The sequence below is a fragment of the Gambusia affinis genome, linkage group LG10, assembly GCF_019740435.1.
Source record: "Gambusia affinis linkage group LG10, SWU_Gaff_1.0, whole genome shotgun sequence".
NCBI classification, from domain to species: Eukaryota; Metazoa; Chordata; class Actinopteri; order Cyprinodontiformes; family Poeciliidae; genus Gambusia; species Gambusia affinis.
In genome coordinates this window covers 2608895-2628024 of record NC_057877.1, presented here as the reverse complement: position 1 = coordinate 2628024, position 19130 = coordinate 2608895, and the positions used below count along the sequence as shown (strand labels likewise).

The following is a 19130-nucleotide window of genomic DNA, read 5'->3' as shown; positions in this document are numbered from 1 at the left end:
AGCACAGGAGATAGCCTGCATGTGATGAGATCAGGATGAAGCTTCGTTTGCTTTTTGAACTCAAGCCATCTGGTTCACTCCACACTGACCAGAACAATGTTCTCATGTCTTTCTTTACTGTGACTGGGCTTTGTTGAAGAGAGAAGTGAGATTATTTAGCCTTCAGACATGCTATGTGATAAGGCTCCACAACACTGGTTTTGAATGTGTGTGTGTGTGTGTGTGGGTGTGAAAGTGGTAGAATGTCACTTTCACAGGATTTGCCAGCAAACGGAGGTCTTTAAACCTCAATCTAAAGTTCTAGTAGTGAGATTTAGAGGTAAGGTGTGAATTAACTTTTGAATATAGCAGCAGTATAAAATTTTTACAAAAATCTTTTTTTTTTTTTTTACATATTTCTTAAAATGTGAAAATACTGTCACTAGTATGTAGTTAAATAAAAAGGTGTTCTGCAATGTTTTGTTTTTCTGTAATCATTTTCAGTATTAGAAAAATAATGTGACTCCAACACACCTGTGTAGAGACAATACTTTACGGTCAAACAAAGGGCAATACAATATGTGAAGGTTGTGCAATGGAGCTTTTGCAGTAACAATACACTCAGGAGAAAACAAAACAACAAAACACTTGATTGGATGTCTGCCAGCTTGTAACAGGATTAGCTGAGAGCATTGACCAAAGCACCTCGTGTGGTTCTTGACTATTTGTTTTTATTTTTTTTATTCATTTTTTAAGTTTCTTCACTTTTGTGGACACAATGTCCTGCCTTTCTGAAGCATCAGCTGCACCACTGAGTTTGTCCTGAGTGACTCATTGTGACTGGAGGAACATTTCCTGACTGCTGGATTTGATTAAAGCAGACCGGTGTGGTGTAATTTGGACTTTTTTTCCCCTTTGGCAGTTAGCTCTGAGCCAAATTGAATTTGGTTTGGTCTCAACTCCTGTCAAATGCATTGCCGTAAGTGAATACCACAGCTCGCAGTCTGACTCCAGCTCATGTAAGGGGCTGTCACGCGAGCTCCAAAAGGACCCTCCTCAACATGACACACAGCAGAACCTTTACGAAGGCACAGAGAAAACGCCCCGCACCACGGTCAGTAGCTGTGTTTCCATTAGTCAAAAAATTGAGCAAATTGAAATTGCGAAAATAAACTTGCTTAACGGAAACACACAAAAAAACTCTCAGTTTTGGATAAAAAGTTTTTGTGCTATGAGATGGTTTCTCAGTCGTGTCCAAATAGATCTGTCACAAAACTACAATGGAAACAGTTTTTTCGCATCACAAGAGTCACATGATCAACAGCCGAACGTAACTACTGGCAGAAAAGAAAAGAAGAGGACAGGAAGTAGTTTGAGGATGTTGGTTTGTTTTAGTTTTTTTAGGACAATGTGCATCTGGATCCGCCAGAGCTCTCACATCATCACACAGTTCATAAAACGAATCAATGTTTAACTCTTCAGTAAAATCGGTAACTACAGTTTCCCCAAAACGCCATTTAGTCACTTCCAGGTGTTAGGGGTTTGTCTCTCCAACGCCTGAATAAGACGCAGACGTCTCCTCTGATTGGCTGAATTTTAAATCTCATGTAACTGTTTGCATCCGTCACTGCCATAATTTTAAATGGCTGATCACACATCATAGTTAACTAGTGCCATAACTGTAAAGTTAACTTTACAATCAACTGTAAAGATGGGGAACGTTTAATTTCCTCTTTTTTGAAGAGCAAATCTCCCTGTGACACCATGGCAACCACACCGTCTGTCTAAGCTGCCAGAAAGGACATAAGGAAAACAAATGAAAAAAAAAATAATAATCTAACCAAATACTATTAAAATTACATATTTTGAGGACTGAATCTGAAGGACAAATCCATTACTTTCATTTTTAAAACACACATGCCGACCAAACAGCATCACAGAAACTCCAGATAACCTCACAGACATGTTTGGACTGCAGCAGGAAGAAGAACACATGGATTTTAATTCATTACCTGAGCTAACATTAGCTTAACTGTCCTACTTCTGACCTAACAGCAGAAACCCAGCAGCTTGTAGTGTCAGGTGTGATGACATTCACAATAAAATGATCTTGTGCCACTGCGATCACTTCATAACTCTTAAAAAGCGGGTTTACCACTGAAGCACTTTTTCAGACTTAATGAAGTTCAAAAGGTTATGGTGGCAACAGATTTTTTTATGCTTTCAAAGTTCCTTCCAACTACTAGAGATCTCTCCCTCTGTAAAAGAAAAAAACAGGGTTATGTGAAGAGGTTTAGAGTCTCAGCATCGGAGAACTGTAAGTGTGTCACCACTGATTATAGTTCACAGGCCTTGAACTTAAACTGTAACACACTGACAAGCTTTTAGGATACATTTAAAAAATATATGCAAATCAGAGAAAAGAGACTTGTAGATAGAATATGAGGCATTAGACGTGAGTTGAATAGCCTGGTGGCGCCGGTGCATGACAGGTTTGTTTCTGTCAGACAATCCCAGGCAAGCCAGGGCTACAACCCATTAGCTTGTCAAGATCAGTGTGTGAATGACTGAATGTAGTGTAAAGTCCTTTGGACTTGATATAACACCATACAAGGCATCTAAAAAGAAAAGAAGAAAAAAACAACAACTTGTTTTCTGTAATCTTGGTAATAGAACCTGTTCAGTGGGTATGACAGAGTGACATGACTCAGATCAACGTACAAGGTTAGGATTCGTAAATGCCGCCCAAACTTACCATCGCACCTAGAACGATCAGCAACTTCTTCGAGTTTGCCAGAGGCATTGTGTGGTACAATGCACAGCATGGTAATAAATGTTTAGAGGAGATTTCCTAACAGAATTTGCCAGTTTGTCCCTTAATTCTGAACAACCCTTATGCCGTCCCCATCTTGTCCTGTAAACTTTATCAAGGCTTGTTTCAAGACAACATATCAGAACAGACTAGTCTAAGACTTACAGTCAGTTAGTTCTTCTGAAGTCAGTCTTTTATGACAATGTTAGACACATTTAAAGATTGTAACTTCAGCTGGTTTGGTCTTGCTTAACGGAGCTGATGTGTGCGCAGGTCCTCTAAATGAAGCACTGTTTGCTAAACATTATGGCACATTTCCTTTAACAGCAGTCACATTTCCGAGATTCAGCTGACATTCTGCTTGTGACAAGCTGGTCTGTGTCAGAATGGAACATACAGAGAAAAAAAACAACAAAAAAAGTAAAAACAGAAGCAATTTATTGAGTTAATAACTCATGTAAAAAGACAAGGCAAACATGCATTATTTACATGCGTATAAAAGGTAAAACTGGTTTACACTTAGCAAGACGTGACAAACTGGGACAGAGGTCAATGTCTGCAAAAAAAACATTCAACATTAGGATCCTTTGGCTGAATATCTAATGACTATAGCAACAAGTAGAGGCACTTTAACAGCTTATATTAGTAAAAGCTAAACAGACAACGGTGTACATCTACAGAAAGGATCACCTGAAACGAACAAAACCCACTGTTAATAAAAGGCAGTGTTTGCAACAGTTGATGCACACAACTAAACGCAGAGATACTTTAACCATTTCATATGTGAAACAACAAATTAAAACGAGTAAAGTCTCTCTAAGTTTTAAAATAGATGAGTGACTAAACAAAGCTCAAATAGTGACGCTATTTGTTGTAGTCGGTGGGCTCGTCATCTTCTTCTTTGAGCAAACAGGTGCGCACTAGCGCCTCCGTCACCCTGTAAGGGTCACAGTTGGCGGACGGACGGCGGTCCTCGAAGTAGCCCTTCTTCTCTTGTCCCACCGTACGGGGGATGCGGATGCTGGCCCCGCGGTTGGCCACGCCAGCCGAGAACTCATCGATGTTTGAGGTTTCGTGATGACCGGTCAGGCGCCTGGCGTTGTCGAGCCCGCCTTTAGGGTCGTACGCCCGGATGTGATACATGTGTCTCTTTGCCAGCCTCTCAATGGACTCCTCAATGACTCTGAGGGAAGAGACGTTTAGGATTAGGAAACGTTGAATCTTGAACTTATCGGACAGTACTCGATGGACTGGTTGGGTCCTTACTTGAGTCCTCCTGCCTCACGCATCTCCTTGGTGCTGAAGTTGGTGTGGCAGCCAGCACCGTTCCAGTTCCCTGGGATGGGTTTGGGGTCGAATGACACCACCACGCCAAAATCCTCACAGACTCTGTGAAGGATGAACCGAGCCACCCAAAGATGGTCCCCCATGTTGATTCCTTCACAGGGTCCGACCTGGAACTCCCACTGAAACAGCAGCAGCAACATCTATGTCAATTACCATGTACGTAAGCTGTGTTTTCTGTGATTTGTTGAGGGGAAAAGTACCTGTGCTGGCATGACTTCAGCGTTTGTTCCACAAATCTGAACCCCAGCGTACAAACAGGCTCGGTAGTGGGCCTCCACAATGTCCCGGCCATATGCCTTATCTGCTCCAACTCCACAATAATAAGGCCCTAAATGATCAAGATATGTTAAGGTTAGCGGTTGAGGTTGCTCTTCAAAATTTATGTAGCGACTAAAGATCTGACCTTGTGGACCCGGAAACCCATTGGAGGGCCAGCCGAAGGGATGTCCGTCTGTACCCAGGATGGTGTACTCCTGCTCCATGCCAAACCATGGGTGGTGCTGCTCCACCATCCCCATGATCTGTTTACAGCTCTGCCGCAAGTTGGTCTCTTTTTGGGAAGCAAAAGAAAGAAGTTAGAATACAAACAACAACAACAACAAAAAAAGATCTTTGCCTTGTTTTCCCATCCGCTCACCTGCTGGCTTGCGGTTGTACTTCAGCACCTCACAGAATACCAGCTTATTGGGGTCCTTTCTGAACGGGTCCCTGAACATGACCGCAGGGATGAGGTACATGTCGCTGTTAGAACCCTCTGACTGATACGTGCTAGAGCCGTCGAAGTTCCATTCGGGAAGATCTAACAGAGGAAAGGGGAGATCAAAAACCTGCAACAAGCATCTGAGAGCGACAGTTCAACCTCACTTTAACAGATGTCAATCGTACCTTCAATGGTTTTCGGTTCACAATCTAGAGTTCTGGTCTTGCATCGCAGTCCCTCTCCTGTTCCATCTATCCATATGTACATGGCTTGGACCTTTCCTCCCTGAGGGAGCTCCATGTACTGCTGCTTAACAGCTTTGCTCAGTTTTGAACTTGCTGAGGTGGCCATCTTTCCTGACCCTGGGACCTACAGAGAGAGGACAAAACAGGACGGGCTTCTCTGTTGGAATCATTTTGTTTCAATAAACATTCCTGTTTATGCAACCACTCAGTTAACAGAGTGTAATGTTCAAAGGAGAGTCATCAATCTTAAAAAAACAAACAAACCCTAAAAACATTATTAGTTTAATTGAGGAAAAAAATATTAAAATGGTCATCTTCCTAAAATCATGGCCTAAATCCTTTTTTTTTTTTTGCCAAATGTAATTTCTGTGCGTGCCTAATTTACCTTTCGGCAAAAAAAAGAGAAAGAAAAAAAAGATGGCGACAATATGACTTATTATTTGAGGAAAGTGACGAAATGTAAATCTAATGCCAACTTTATGGGCAGAATTGTAGATACAAAAGGTTAGTTTGATGTCAAATAAACTGTAGTGAAGGCTAACTGTTGTACATCTCTCATTAAAAATGGCAGCATCACTGACAAACATTACAAAGCCATCCTTTGTTCTGATCCAGCTGCGGACTGAGAGCCTACGTAGGTAAGGAGAAAGTTTGCGACAGACGAATCAAATGACGGCAACAACTCAGAAGAGCACGTTTATTGACGACAAAAACTCACATACCTGATGTTAAGTGTAGAAAAATATCGAAAGATCAAAAGAGTATCTTGCTCTGTGCTCGAAGTGTCTCTTTTTGTTGTTGTTCATTCCTGCTGACCCCGCTGCTGCTCCTTTGCATTTATATCCCTGCCTAGCATCTCTGCCGCCTCCCATTGGTCCTAAGCGAAACGTCACCAGCCCGTGATGAAGGGATGGAGGAGGCACGCGCTCTGACACTTCAGCGGCGAACAAAGCAAATACCCCTCACCCCACACATTTCATTTCAGCCCCAAAAGAGTCACAAAAAGTATGAATGAAGACCCGGACACTAAGAAGACCCAATAAACTGCATCTAAAATGAGACGCAAACTGTAGAAAAAATCCTGGTTGGAGTGGGAATCACAACAAATCAAGTGGTAAGCAAAAAGTGTGCCCTCTAGTGTCCGATACCTGCCTGTTCAAAAGTTTATCTTGCATGAAGTAATGAAAATGTAAATACATTTTTAACAGTGACCACCAACGAACGTTAACACTAACTTTATACAAAACTCCAACATACGTGGAAAATTTCTTTACTGACTTGAATGAGCTTCTATCTCTCATATGTATTGATTGATTATGACATCTATAAAGAAACACTACGTTACTATCATTTAACACTAAAAAATCCAAGGGAGACTTTCTTTGCAGATGTCATAAACAAAAACATTAACAATGCTCGAGCTTTATTTGCAACAGTTGACAGGCTCACAAATCCTCCTATCACGTTACCACCTGAATTTCAATCTAATGCCGCCTGCAACCAGTTTTCCAGCTACTTTTCAGAGAACATTCAAAAAATTTCAGGATTAATCTACACATCCACTATAAAGCCAGTACCAATGCTGTGCCCAAACAAAACAAATACAGGAAAAATTACCGAATTTCAACTACTTAATATAAAACCCTACAGGAAATTATAAGTCAACTCAGCTCAAGTTCCTGCTGTCTGGACATCCTACCCACACATTTCTTTAAGAAAGTCCTGCCTGTCGTTGCTACTGATCTGGTCCAAATAGTAAACTCATCGCTCTCATCAGGCGTTTTCCCCCAGGCTTTGAAAACAGCAGTAATTAAACCACTTATAAAAAAGAACAATCTAGACAAATCACTACTGCAGAATTACAGGCCGATCTCTGACCTCCCATTCATCAGCAAAGTTATTGAAAAAGTTGTGTTTAAACAATTAAATAGCTTCCTAACAATAACCAACTGCTTTGACTCCTTCCAGTCTGATTTCTGGTGTCACCATAGCACAGAAACGGCCCTCGTAAAAGTGTTGAATGATATACATATAAATACGGATTGTTGGGGAACCACAGTGCTGGTTCTGTTGGACCTCAGTGCAGCTTTTGACACTATCGACCATGACATATTACTGAATCGACTGCAGAGTTGGGTTGGACTCTCCGGTCCAGTGCTTAACTGGTTTGAACCTTACATAAATGCGATGCAGGTGTGTTTTTTGAGAGAATAACATAGTTATCGGTAGTTGTCGCTCTTTTTTTCTTCTGGGAAAAAAGATTCTTATAAACCGACATGCCATCATGGATTATGTTTGAGAACTGTAATGAACGACTCATAGCTGCTCATGGAACACTATCTAAAACCTGCAGCATTTCCGCAAATAACCAGAGTCCAATGATCTTTTTGGGCTTTAAATCCTGGTGCTTTGGCTTCTTTCTGAATGATTAGAAGACATATTTAAAGATATTGATTTTGCAAAAAAAAAAATCACACAGATGGTAAAATATTTAAAATCAATCAGAGATTTTATCCCCAATCGAACAATTGCGTTTACATACTCATTTGCTCAAAATGTGGAAAACAATATATTGGGGAGACAAAAAATACATTAGCAACACAAATTTGGCAACATAAATATAATATAACATAAAAAAGAAACAGAGACAGAATTGGTTCAGCATTTTATTAATCATGATTGGAATTTGGGTAAAATTTTGGGCCTTCAAAGCAACCCATCATGGACAGACACAGGAAGAAAAAAATGGGTAAGAAGATTAATTTATTGGTTGAAGACAAAGAGCCCAAATGGATTAAAAATAAATAAATAAACAAAAACATGAAAACAATTTCAATGATTGGATGTTGAAACCCAAATTTTCTATCTAATTTCTCCACTTTATTGATATTTGTTTTTTATAAATTCATCATTTATTTTGTAAAATGAAAATCCTAATTTAAACAATATAACTAAAACCAGAGTGAAACACCACGAAGTCCAACGTAGGGGAGGAGCCTCGAGGCGGAGGAGAGTATAAATAGAGGGATGCACTCTCCTCTCTTTCACTCACTGAGTCACAGCAGTGGAGAATCAGTGAAGGGGTCAAGAATTCCAGACTACTGTTAAAACGGACGGACTACTACAAAAATGGATCAAAAGGAACTAGAGAGAAAGTTGGGTAAATTAAATGACATGATCGAAAAAGTGAGATTCTTTTTCCAAAAACCGAGCATGATATCCGCTGACAATTTAGTTAGAAAAATTGAAGTACTTAATAATCAACTTCAAGATGCCCATTTAAATATAAAATCAAGATATATATAGGGCCGGGGCTCAAGCCCCCTTCAAAACGTGCCTGCTTTTCACCAGTGTGGATTCGCAGATGAGTGTTAAAATGACCATTCTGACTGAAACCTTTCCACACTGGTCACAGAGATAGCACTTCTCTCCACTATGAATGCCTTGATGAATTTTCAGACACGTCTTCAATCCCCTCTATTTATAATCTCCTTCTCGAGGCTTCGCCCTCTATGTTGGACTTCGTGATGTTTCACTCTGGTTTTAATTATGCTGCGCAAGGCAGTTCCCTAACTTGAGAGAAGCAGATAATGCAGAATCATATTAGTGTTAGAACTACAGATATGGCGTTTTTGTAGTCCTATTTATTATCATTAGGTCATAGGTTAATGCTATTGCACTGGCTTGCTCATTAGTTCTAATGAGCCCTGTGTAACCCAGTGTTTAAAAACACAAGAAAAAAATAGATGTTGATTCAATGTCTTATTCTACCAAAATAGCTAAAAGGTAATTAGGTAAATCTTCAAAAATGTGAAATATGCTTTTAGTGTTAGCTTCTATTGACAGATTAGGCAGCCAATGGCTGGCGCGGTCTGGTTTCGTGTCGGCCAATGGGGTTGATCGTCCCGCCCCTTTTTAACAGCTGACGGTCGTTTCCGTAAAGAAAGAAAGAAATTGACGAATCTGGAAATTGGTCAGGAAAACAATATTAATATAAATTCACTAAATATATAATTCAAAATACTAAATTCAGTTTTATTAGATCTCAGAGGGTTTCCCCCGTGAACAGCTGAAGCCCGAAAAATAGCCGTTGACGGCTCAGAGCATCGGTGAGTCATCGCACGCGCTCGGCAGTTGGTTAAGAAAATTTTGTGAAAATTGGCTAAAATACATATTAAATTATCAAATTTAATATAAAATAAAATGGATTGTAAGATTTTGTATTGCTATTGTTGTGTATGTTGTATTTGTTTTATTTAATTGCATTTATTTTAAGATTGAATGTATATTATATTCTTTTTTTTTTTACCACATATAAGCTAATCTATTTAGTTTTACTAATATGTTGGAAAAATTGTGTTCTGTTAACTTGTTGTTATACAACATGAAAGAAAAAAATAAGAAGAACTTGAGAAATGATTAAATAGCATCTTATGTGCTAAAATGTTTTACTTTGGCCTTGTTATAGGTCAGGTTTTTTTTTTTTTGAGTTTGTACAGTACACTTTTGGCTTGGAGGGCCAAAGATTCCAAGACCCTCTTCTCCTGAACCTGGATGGCGAGCCCCAGCCCAGAGGACCAGGCGCACGGGTAGATAGTGACCCGACTGGTCACCAGCTGAGAGACTTTGAGACTCATTGGAGTCTCATTTGATTCATTGGAGACTGAAGTATTCAATTTATTTATTTTTTTAAAAGCGCGCAGTATTTGTTTGTCTGTTTTAAATGTGGATCCACAATTGTTTATTATATTAAATATTTGCTCTTTTCTTGTAGACACTGTGTGTTCTGTTGTTGCTCACACCTGGGTTCCCTCGAATTTAAAATCTTCTGATTAGGCCCAACTTCCTATATATATATATTATAAATTAATTAACCTGTTTTTGTGGGTTGCAGGTTACACCTGCATTGAACTGTTCAATGTTAATGAACTGCAGGAAGGCAGTTCATTAACATTTACTTCATAATAGAGACAAAGAAAAAATTTTAATTGAATAACCCACACACACAACAGATCACAGTTTAAATATATATTGAACACGTGTTAAAGATTTCTATAAGGATTTTACAGGTAAAGTTTACAATGAACTAAAATTACAACATTTAAAGAAAACAATAAATTTGAGAATCTGATGCCTCTGCAATAAAATTTTTTTTAATTTACATGTGTCCTGTCTGGCCATGTGGCACTCAGGGTTGTTGCCTGAGTGTCAAGGTGAGGCCCGACAGATTTACTATCACAAGTGAAACATTATGGCTTTGCCATGATGATCCACTTGTTATAAATATAAAACTTTTATAACTATACACATACATGTTAACATATTTGAAACTATAATCTAATGTGACATATTACAGTCTCTATAGTATAAATGAAACTATTTTAAATATATACAGTACATACATACATACATACATACATACAAGAAAAACTATTTACAACTATAAACAACAACAACAAAAAAGAACTGTTTGTTTCGGAATCTCTTTTCACACTAACTACAGCCATAAGGTTTTTCACCAGATTTATGAATGAATAAAGTAAAAATGTAACTTTGTTTAAACTAAGGTTTAAGAATGGTTAACATAGATATAAACACCAATGTGACCCAAGAAAAAAAAAATCTGCCATGGAGAACAAAGGCTTTAACAGATTTAACTGTTTCTGCACACAGGTTGCATGAATACATCTTAAATATATTACTTCAATGGATAGCTTACAGCACATCATCCGGTCAAAGAGCATGACCTTGGTTATTGAAGTCTTGATCTAAAGCTATTAGAACTTTCGCCCTGGGATGATCTTGATTTATTACATTAAAAAGCCAGATGTAATGCATTAGCATTTAAAAATCAACTGAACATTTTTCTGAAATTTTCCGCAATATTTCCTTACCTGAGAAAGAGAGCCGATCAGATGGAGAAGGTTGGATGATGAAGTTTCTGAACAATTTGAGCGGAATAGCTGGACAAAAACGCGAACCACCGAGTGCGACGGGTCCTCAAATGCAGCGCGCTGATTGGTCCGTTCAAATCCACCGCTTCCAAAGTACCGCCAGAGCTCCACTTCGCTTGTCCGCGTGGACCAGGTGCAGGGGGCCCCTATTGCGCCATTAATTAAGACTGACTACAGGCTGCCTGCCAGGTCTACAGGCAGGAAACTTGAATTACATGACTTTTGTTAAACCGAATAAATTTTTTTTTACGATTCTCAAATTGTTACTATTTTTTTTGTTTTTGTTTTTCAGTTTTTATGGCAAATCTGGATGAGAAATTATTAAAGTATTTTTAAATGTCCAACTTCCACATTTTGAGGCTATTTGTAAAAGATTATATCCACGTCCATTTTGTATACCTGCCTATTGCCTGGCTGACCCCTGGCACAGGGGTCATCCAGCCAGGTCATCCAGTCCATCAAGGGGCCATAAGAGAGACACAGTGCAGAAATAATGCACACACCTATGAACAATTCAGTGAGGGAAATTAACCATAAATGTCTGTTTGCATTATAGGAGGAACGTGCAGAGCTTCACCCACACACACACACACACACAGGTTGAACAACCTTTAAGAAGTTTTTTTAACATCCTTCTCATTAAGCCCACATTTCTGCTTATAAAAGTCATATTTTATTGGTGTGATGTTATATTCCAATTTTAAATGTCATGTCTTCATTAACTGTAAGTGGAAAATCATCGGAATTAACAGGAATTTCAAGCCTCTGTGTGTAATTAATCTATACAACGTGTTCCTCTTAGTGATAACGTTCCTGAAATAAATGGGCTTTTCAATAATATTCTAATTTATTGAAATGGGTCTGACACATAAAAGATGAAAGCAATTACTGAATACTTTTGAGTGAAGACTTAAATTAAAATATAATGCCTGTGCTGAAATGTAAACCACACTACACGTCTTTCTTTTTGACAGCTACATAGATCATTTATTTTGAGCAGCACACTGTTTTTAAAAGTTCTTCTTGGATACCAGTAGGATTTCACTGATGAGGGTGACTCCTGAAGAGCCAACCAAGAATAAAAATCCAAATCCAGAGCAGTAATGCACGTTCTGCCTGTCGAGCAGAAATCGTGACCCAGTTCCCCCGCCAGCTTCCTCTGTGTTGGCAGACGGAGATGTAAAAATAAAAGTGCCAGAGCAGCATTTCCACTTTGATTTTGGAAAGCTTGAGCTTTTAGACCCACAAAGTTGTCAAGTAGAATGGTGGGGGGGAAAAATGCAAATATGTGTTCAGCTTACTCTGGTGTTTGCACTTTATAGTTCCAATTAGAAACACGTGAGACCTGATCAAGGCATTGAGAATAAAGTTATATCACAAGGAATGTTGCTGAATTGAAAAAGTTCCCAATAAGAGACAGATGTTGGCTGTGAGTCTCCAGGGGGCGCTGTGGAGCTGTAGCAGGACATCCAGACTGTGGTGGACACAAGCTCAGAACGTAAAACACTTTCTAATCTACCACAGCTAAGAAACTCCGAACTACAATGATATCTTAGGGCCATTTTAGATTTAAAAGAAAGGAGGAGAAAGTTTGTGAAAAAAATCTCAGAAACTTTTAGATTATTCTCAGTTTCAAAGGTCAAAGTCAAACTCCTCAGTCGGAAAGTAGAATTTGTTTTTCTCTAGAAAATTTCTGATAGTCTGAAGTATTCCATGGCAAAAAATAGCAACAAAATATTGCAGAAGAAAACCAACAGTTGTAAGAAATTTGCTATTTTCATATTTGAATCATTAAAGAATCAGGAACAGCTTTGACATTCAGGTGAGAAGTCATGTTGTTCTGTTTTTTCAGTTCTTTTCTGTGTTGCAGACGGCAAACAAAATCAGAATTTAGGTCCGTAGGTTGATTGAGTTGGTCCAGTAAACTTATGCTCATGGTCTCAGAGAGGTATAGTTTAGTTTTTTAAGGATCCCCATTAGTCTGTAGACTATTACTTTTGGGGTTCACACACTCAAAACATTACAATAAGGTTACACAAACATTACAAAAAACATCTCAAAACACCCCAAAACACAGGCATCCAATCAAAAACACAAAAATACTAAACAACAGCCTCAGTAATTTATATTTTATTCATTTATTTTTGCCCCGCCTCACTTTTCTGTTGGCCAGAATCAATTTAAAGGTTCCCCTGTCTCAATTGCAGCAGGAAGATTATTAGTGATGCACTACCTCCAACTTAATTTTTTTTGTTAATAATAACAATAATGCTATTTTAAAAAAATATGTATGCAACGCAATAATGACTGCTAGGCTTTATTTAAAAAAAAAAAGCCTCTCCAAAAGTTGATTTGATGTCTGCTGTACAACAGAACTTTAGCTCCAATAATCCTGAATTATCTCATATTTAGGATAAATGAGACATTTCGAACTCTGTTTCCTTCCCCAACACCTTCAAGACGAGGCTCATGATTTTTGCTTTTGGCAGAATAAAACGTCTATTAAAACCTGGCATGGATCAGCGCCGTTACAGGAGCTGGATGTTGTTACATCCATCGTTACCAGATTGCAACAAAGTCGAGTTGAGCACAATGAGGGACGTTCTGTACTTCTTCTATCGTGATTCAAAGATGCGTCGCCAAAACTAGCAGTCTCGGAACACGCTTGTTTTGTTCTGTTGAAAGGCTTGACTCATATTTCCAGCCTCTTCCCATTTTTACCTTCCTGTAAAACGTTTCATGTTGTGACGCAGCAGAGTGAACGAGCAGTACATATATAAAAAAAACACTGTTCAAAGTATCTTAGTAGTGATTATCTGGAGAACCCGACTCTGCACTGACGCCACATAAGACAACTTATGGAGAGCAGGAACTATTGTCCAAATGTGGTCCTGATTGAGAACCGTGATGGCCAAAGGCATCGCCTCACTCTTGAGTCGGTAACTCTTTTTTTGCACAATTTATTTTTTCATACAAACACAACACTTTAGTTTCAATAAAACATTTATTAGTTGACTGGGATACGTTTGTTCTATTTATTAGTGTGCACATTTAGTCAACATATGTATTTATATCAACTTAAAGTTAATTTTGTTTGAAGATTAGCTCTTGTTTGTTTTCCCACTGGTACTTACCTACCTTGGAGTTGCCAGACTAATGATGGGGCCCAGGGCTCAGCAGGCTTAAATGCTGATTGGACCGAACCACTAGTTCCTGCTGGCAGGGGGGATTTGTAGTTTCTTTGTTTAGATAGGTTTTTGCATTTAAGTAAGTATTAGGATTTAAAGTTTAATATATTTTCTTGTCATATTAACTTCTGCCACTAGGTGGAAGCATCCTTCTATTTAACAGGTATTGTTTGTTACACACAAACACAGATAGGAACAAAAACACTAGTTTGTCCCCGACTGTAGAAGTATCAGAAGTATAGTGAAAGACAAATGACAACATGTGGAGAAACAATAGAAATAAACAACAATAGAAATAGAAAACTATGCAATTGTGACATAAACATAATTACACAGTTATGACTCTGTAATAGCTTCAAATCCTGATCTATGCCGTTGAATTTACTTAAACTGTGAAACTCCTCTTTGGATTTTCTGTTGGCTTGTAATTACAAATGCATTTTGGGTATTATTCTATCTGCCCTTCTTCTTAAAGCACTTGCAGGCAATCTGTTTCCATGTTGTGGACACGCAAAATGTCATTTCTCCCAGAGCCAGAGTAATGACCTGGTGAATTCCTGTGCTTTCAGGAACAGCTGCTGTTTGCTTTGACATTTTTTCATTGGCTTCCTCACCATCTTCACGTTTCACAAAGAACAGTTTTGCAGTTTTGTTTGTTTCAATCAAGCCCCTGAATGACTGCTCTGTATCTGGGATGTCACGGCTTTTTGCCACCATCATGTCAGCAGATTTTTTTAAGACTCCCCTAACACCATCAGGTGCTCCTTTTCCATTGCTGGCCTTGAAAAAACTTCCCAAACCAGCCTCACATCTTCTTCTGTCCAGTTCAGTGGTGAAACTCTTCATACATGCAAGTCTTGCTGGATGAGTAGCAGCAAACCTTCTCCATCAGCTCTTCAATGTTGTCTTTCTCACTGAGTTTCATCTGACTGAATTTTATGTGTTGTGTTCAGAGGGTTGAATTTATGACATGAAAACAGGTGAAGGTGACTGAAAAGTGAGCAGGAGATATTCTCCTCTGGGTTCTCTGATTTATAAAATTTGCAAGCGACTCTAGAAAAAAAACAAGGCCAAAGTTGCTTACAATAAGCGGACTTGGCAACACTGATAACTATACCGAAAGCTGGAAATGAAATGAAAATGAAACTTCATTTTCACCAGCATGTGACAAAAACTGAGAAATTGTACTATTTGTATCCGACTGCCATTATCCCATAATATTTTACGTGTGTATTACATTATTGTATGAGGCTAAAATCAGTGGCCTTCTAGCCTTTAGCTTATGGCGCTGCAGGTACGTCTTTCCCTCCTGACCGTTGCTTCCAGCTCTCTGCTGCACCAGTCTGCTGTCCTCTGAAGCTGCTGGGTACTGAGTGCAGGATTTCAGCTATAAATACTAATAATGCTTAGCATTTATGCATATGCATGAATAATTTTGTTAAACCCTAGGATAGAATTTGGACAAAGTTTCTAAGTGTTTATTTGAAAAATATTTGATTTACACATTGACACGATAAACAACAAATCCAATGTGTGTGCATTTTCCCTAAACGAACAAGGCGTGAAAATACATAATTTGAGACAAAACCGAAAACAAAATCTCTGAGATAGAGTTGAGAAACTGGAAGACAAAAATCAAATAATATTTCAAGAGGAAACTAAAGCATTGATCTTACAAAACTAGTATTTGGTCCGATACTGATGTATTTCGTCTTGCTTCCTTGCACAAATAAACTTGACTTGACTTAAACACATCCAAAAAAAAAAAGTTCATCACTGACCAAATCTAGGTGTCAATTGTTACAGTTCTTAACAGAACTTTTTATGCTTTTTTAAATCTGACTCTGAAGGTTGAAAGACAAACCAAGTAAAATCTCACATGGGACAAAGACTGAGATTCTGACCTACATGTGTGTTTCAGCTTGATTTGTGTTCTAAGAGGAAGCTGCTTAGGGATGCGTTAATTATCCCAGGGCTCTCCTCTTGTCTGCCATTGGTCGTCATTATTAGTGGAGATTTCACAGAGCTCCTTCTGTACCTGACGATGTGAACGAAGATAATAAAAATCAGCCTAGATCAAATGAGAAATATTCCTAATTGGCCAACTTATTTCATTTCAGTCCATTATGAAAATTATTAGTTTCTATTCACGAGGAGGTAATTAAATTTTTAATGGAACATTTAGTTTTTGAAATGACCTTTTTCAATTAAATCTCTTTAATTGAAACTGTATCTTGTTCAATCACTGAATGTTATTTAATTAAACTGTAACACAGATATGTAGGACACTTGTCAAAATCTGGTACCTTTTTTTTGGCATATTTATCTGTTTGTAACCGAGGCAACAAGTCTGTAACATGTATGAGAGAAAGAGTTTCTTCTATTAAGAATCACAGTGTTCATCTGTTCCGTATGTTTTGGCACTATTTTTAAAGTCACCTTTACTTTATTGGACAAATCAGTCTCATATTTTATATTCTAAATAATTTAATCTGTTCAGTAGGAAAACAATAGAAATAATGTTAATCACGTATCAGTGGTGGGATGAAATAAATGAAATCTGTAATTAAATGCAATTAATCTTTTTATTATTTTTTTTAACGAATACCAATGTTTGACACAATATAAAAAAAATTTCCAATTCCATCACAGTATCAGTATCAGTACATAGACATTTTAATGACAATTTCTAACTCAGGTTAGTATAAAGTGGAATGTTGCTGTTGTGCAGTGGCTACATCCCATCATACAGCTCTAGATGCATCGGCGTTAAAGATCCAGAACCTTTACATTCTATACAACGAACACAACAATGCTGGGGGAGAACATGAAATGCTTTTCCGTTTAACAGCACAGAGTTTTTGTCTTTTAGTTTCTCATTCTCAAATGTTGAACCTCTCTGAGTCACTCGTCACATTGGATTTAAGTGAAAATCTTCCTTTTGTCTGAACCTACAGACAGTAATGTTAAAACAGAAACACTTCCTGGATTGAAAGCATGTTGGCATGGCAACAGTAAGATGTTCAGCTGATTGTTTTGTTTGTTTCTTCCTCCTCTCACCTCTTCATTCCACCACAGATAAAATCTGGCTGTAGATTTTAGATGTCAGCCCTTTGCAGTGTTCGTTGAACACAAGGAACCAGGATCCAGTTCCAGCGTCTCTTCTGGAAGCTGCAGAGAGCTGGACTGGGGAGCTCAGAGCCTGGAGCTTCTGTATGGTGGAAAAACATTAGTTAGAAACTGACCGGTTGATAAAGATAAATTAAAAATATGAACAAGAGAAATCCCCTCATTTATTTATTACCAATAGCATATCAATGTCTTCATAATAAGAGGTTTTATTTTTTTTCCAGCATTACCAATATTTATAGCTTCACTTTCATTAACTGGTTTTACTAACATAGAACTGACATTTCTTTCTGTAACAGTATCATTTAATATCACAAGATTTTGTTTTTATTCTGCTAGTTTTTGACTAACAAGTACAAAGAAATGATTGAATTTGTTAACTATTTCATGCATTTACCACATCATTTCCAATAATGTCTATTCAATATAGTGAGTTTTTTAGAGTTATTACTAATTGCAGAATTTAATGTTGTCCACATGCTCCTTTTGTCATGTTTATTGTTCTCTAATAATTAATTTATGTACTCCTTCTTGCAATTGCATATATTAGAAGTTAACTGGTTTTTATACATTTTATATTTGGCTTCAATAGTCCTATGTTGTGTAAAGTTTTCATAAAGTACATTTTTCATTTTACAAGCGTTTTGCAGTCTCCTTGACATCCGTGGATTATTTTTGTGCCCTTGTTTTTTTTACAGTGTAATTTTACACAGTTTTTGTCATAGAGAATCATAAATACTCTCAAAAACTCCTCATAAGCCTCATCGGCATCATCTTCTTTGCATATTAATTGCCACTCTTGCTTTAAAAAAAAAATCTGCTCTGTACATTCATCAGTCTTAACTCTTACATGAAATGGTTTATTTTTTATGTTTTTTTTTGTTTTTTTTCCTGCTCTAACAGTTATACAGTATGAACACTGGCAGGTGGTCGCTGATGTCATTTACTAGTAATCCATTTCTAACTTGTTTTCTAAATCATTTGAAATAATGTGGCACAGTGAACTGTGCCACAATAACTATCAGCCATAATAACTGAACTGACGACTGTAAAAATTTACTACTGAAAATGATTGAACAGCTTTAAATGACCCTGATACTCTGATTCAGTACATTACTTCTCAGTAAACAAAAAATACATTCCCTAAGCTATTCTGACCTCAGCTCTGTGTTGCAATGAGAATGACATCACACCGAGCTAATAACGTTCAGAGAAGTTGAAATTTCAACATGTCAGCTCCTGAGTAGCCATTGTTCATGCTACTATTGTTCCTCTACTCGGTGTAGACACTCAGTAAGACGTTCTAGCTGGTTCTCTATGAGAATATTTTTGATTTCAGTGAGCCGTCCTCATTCTCTTCTTGACGTATTTAGTCCTTCCACCAGGTGGCAGTGTCACTCAGCTTAACGGGTATCGATTGTCATATGGCTAGGATCAAACATTAGGTTCTGAGAGTAGTCCATAATAACTGTGGTCAAATCAGATCTCGTAGTTTTTTTGTTTATTAAATTTTTTCCCCACAGACTGTAAATCCTTATGGCTGCTGATTCATTCAGTCTTCAAAAACATCAAGCCAAACTTATCCAGAACATTTCCTGACAAGGGATTTGAACCTCTTTTGCTCTGGGAAGCTGGATACTTTGGTGGGTAATTAGAAGTAATGAAACGGCAGCAAACAAAAGGTGCAGTGACGGCCATTCCACAGCTCAAACAGAACCCAGAATGGACTCTGATGTGTTCCATAAAAGCCTCACCAACCCTTTTAATTACGTCTCC

General features: G+C 38.0%; 1 protein-coding gene and 1 long non-coding RNA gene across 2 annotated transcripts; one reads left to right on the top strand and one right to left on the bottom strand.

The window, feature by feature from the left end:
• Nucleotides 1–3212: 3212 nt before the first annotated feature.
• Nucleotides 3213–5957, bottom strand: glulb (glutamate-ammonia ligase (glutamine synthase) b). Its single transcript, XM_044128544.1, has 7 exons — nt 5806–5957; nt 5024–5207; nt 4776–4937; nt 4542–4688; nt 4339–4466; nt 4058–4257; nt 3213–3974 (listed from the first exon to the last, which is right to left on the bottom strand). The coding sequence occupies exons 2-7, from the start codon at nt 5187–5189 to the stop codon at nt 3656–3658; spliced, it is 1122 nt and encodes a 373-aa protein (XP_043984479.1). The 5' UTR covers nt 5190–5207; nt 5806–5957; the 3' UTR covers nt 3213–3655.
• Nucleotides 5958–8999: 3042 nt separating this feature from the next.
• On the top strand, nt 9000–9759 carry LOC122838142. The gene is made up of 3 exons (XR_006371842.1): nt 9000–9056; nt 9126–9192; nt 9552–9759. It is a non-coding gene; the product is annotated as an uncharacterized LOC122838142 (long non-coding RNA).
• Nucleotides 9760–19130: the final 9371 nt, after the last annotated feature.

Coding starts and splice junctions, on each gene's coding strand:
- glulb (XM_044128544.1), bottom strand. CDS start 5,189: ATGGCCACCTCAGCAAGTTCAAAACTGAGCAAAGCTGTTAAGCAGCAG. Junction 4,258..4,338: donor CTGAAGTCATGCCAGCACAG/GTACTTTTCCCC, acceptor CTGCTGTTTCAG/TGGGAGTTCCAGGTCGGACC. Junction 3,975..4,057: donor CGTGAGGCAGGAGGACTCAA/GTAAGGACCCAA, acceptor CTCTTCCCTCAG/AGTCATTGAGGAGTCCATTG.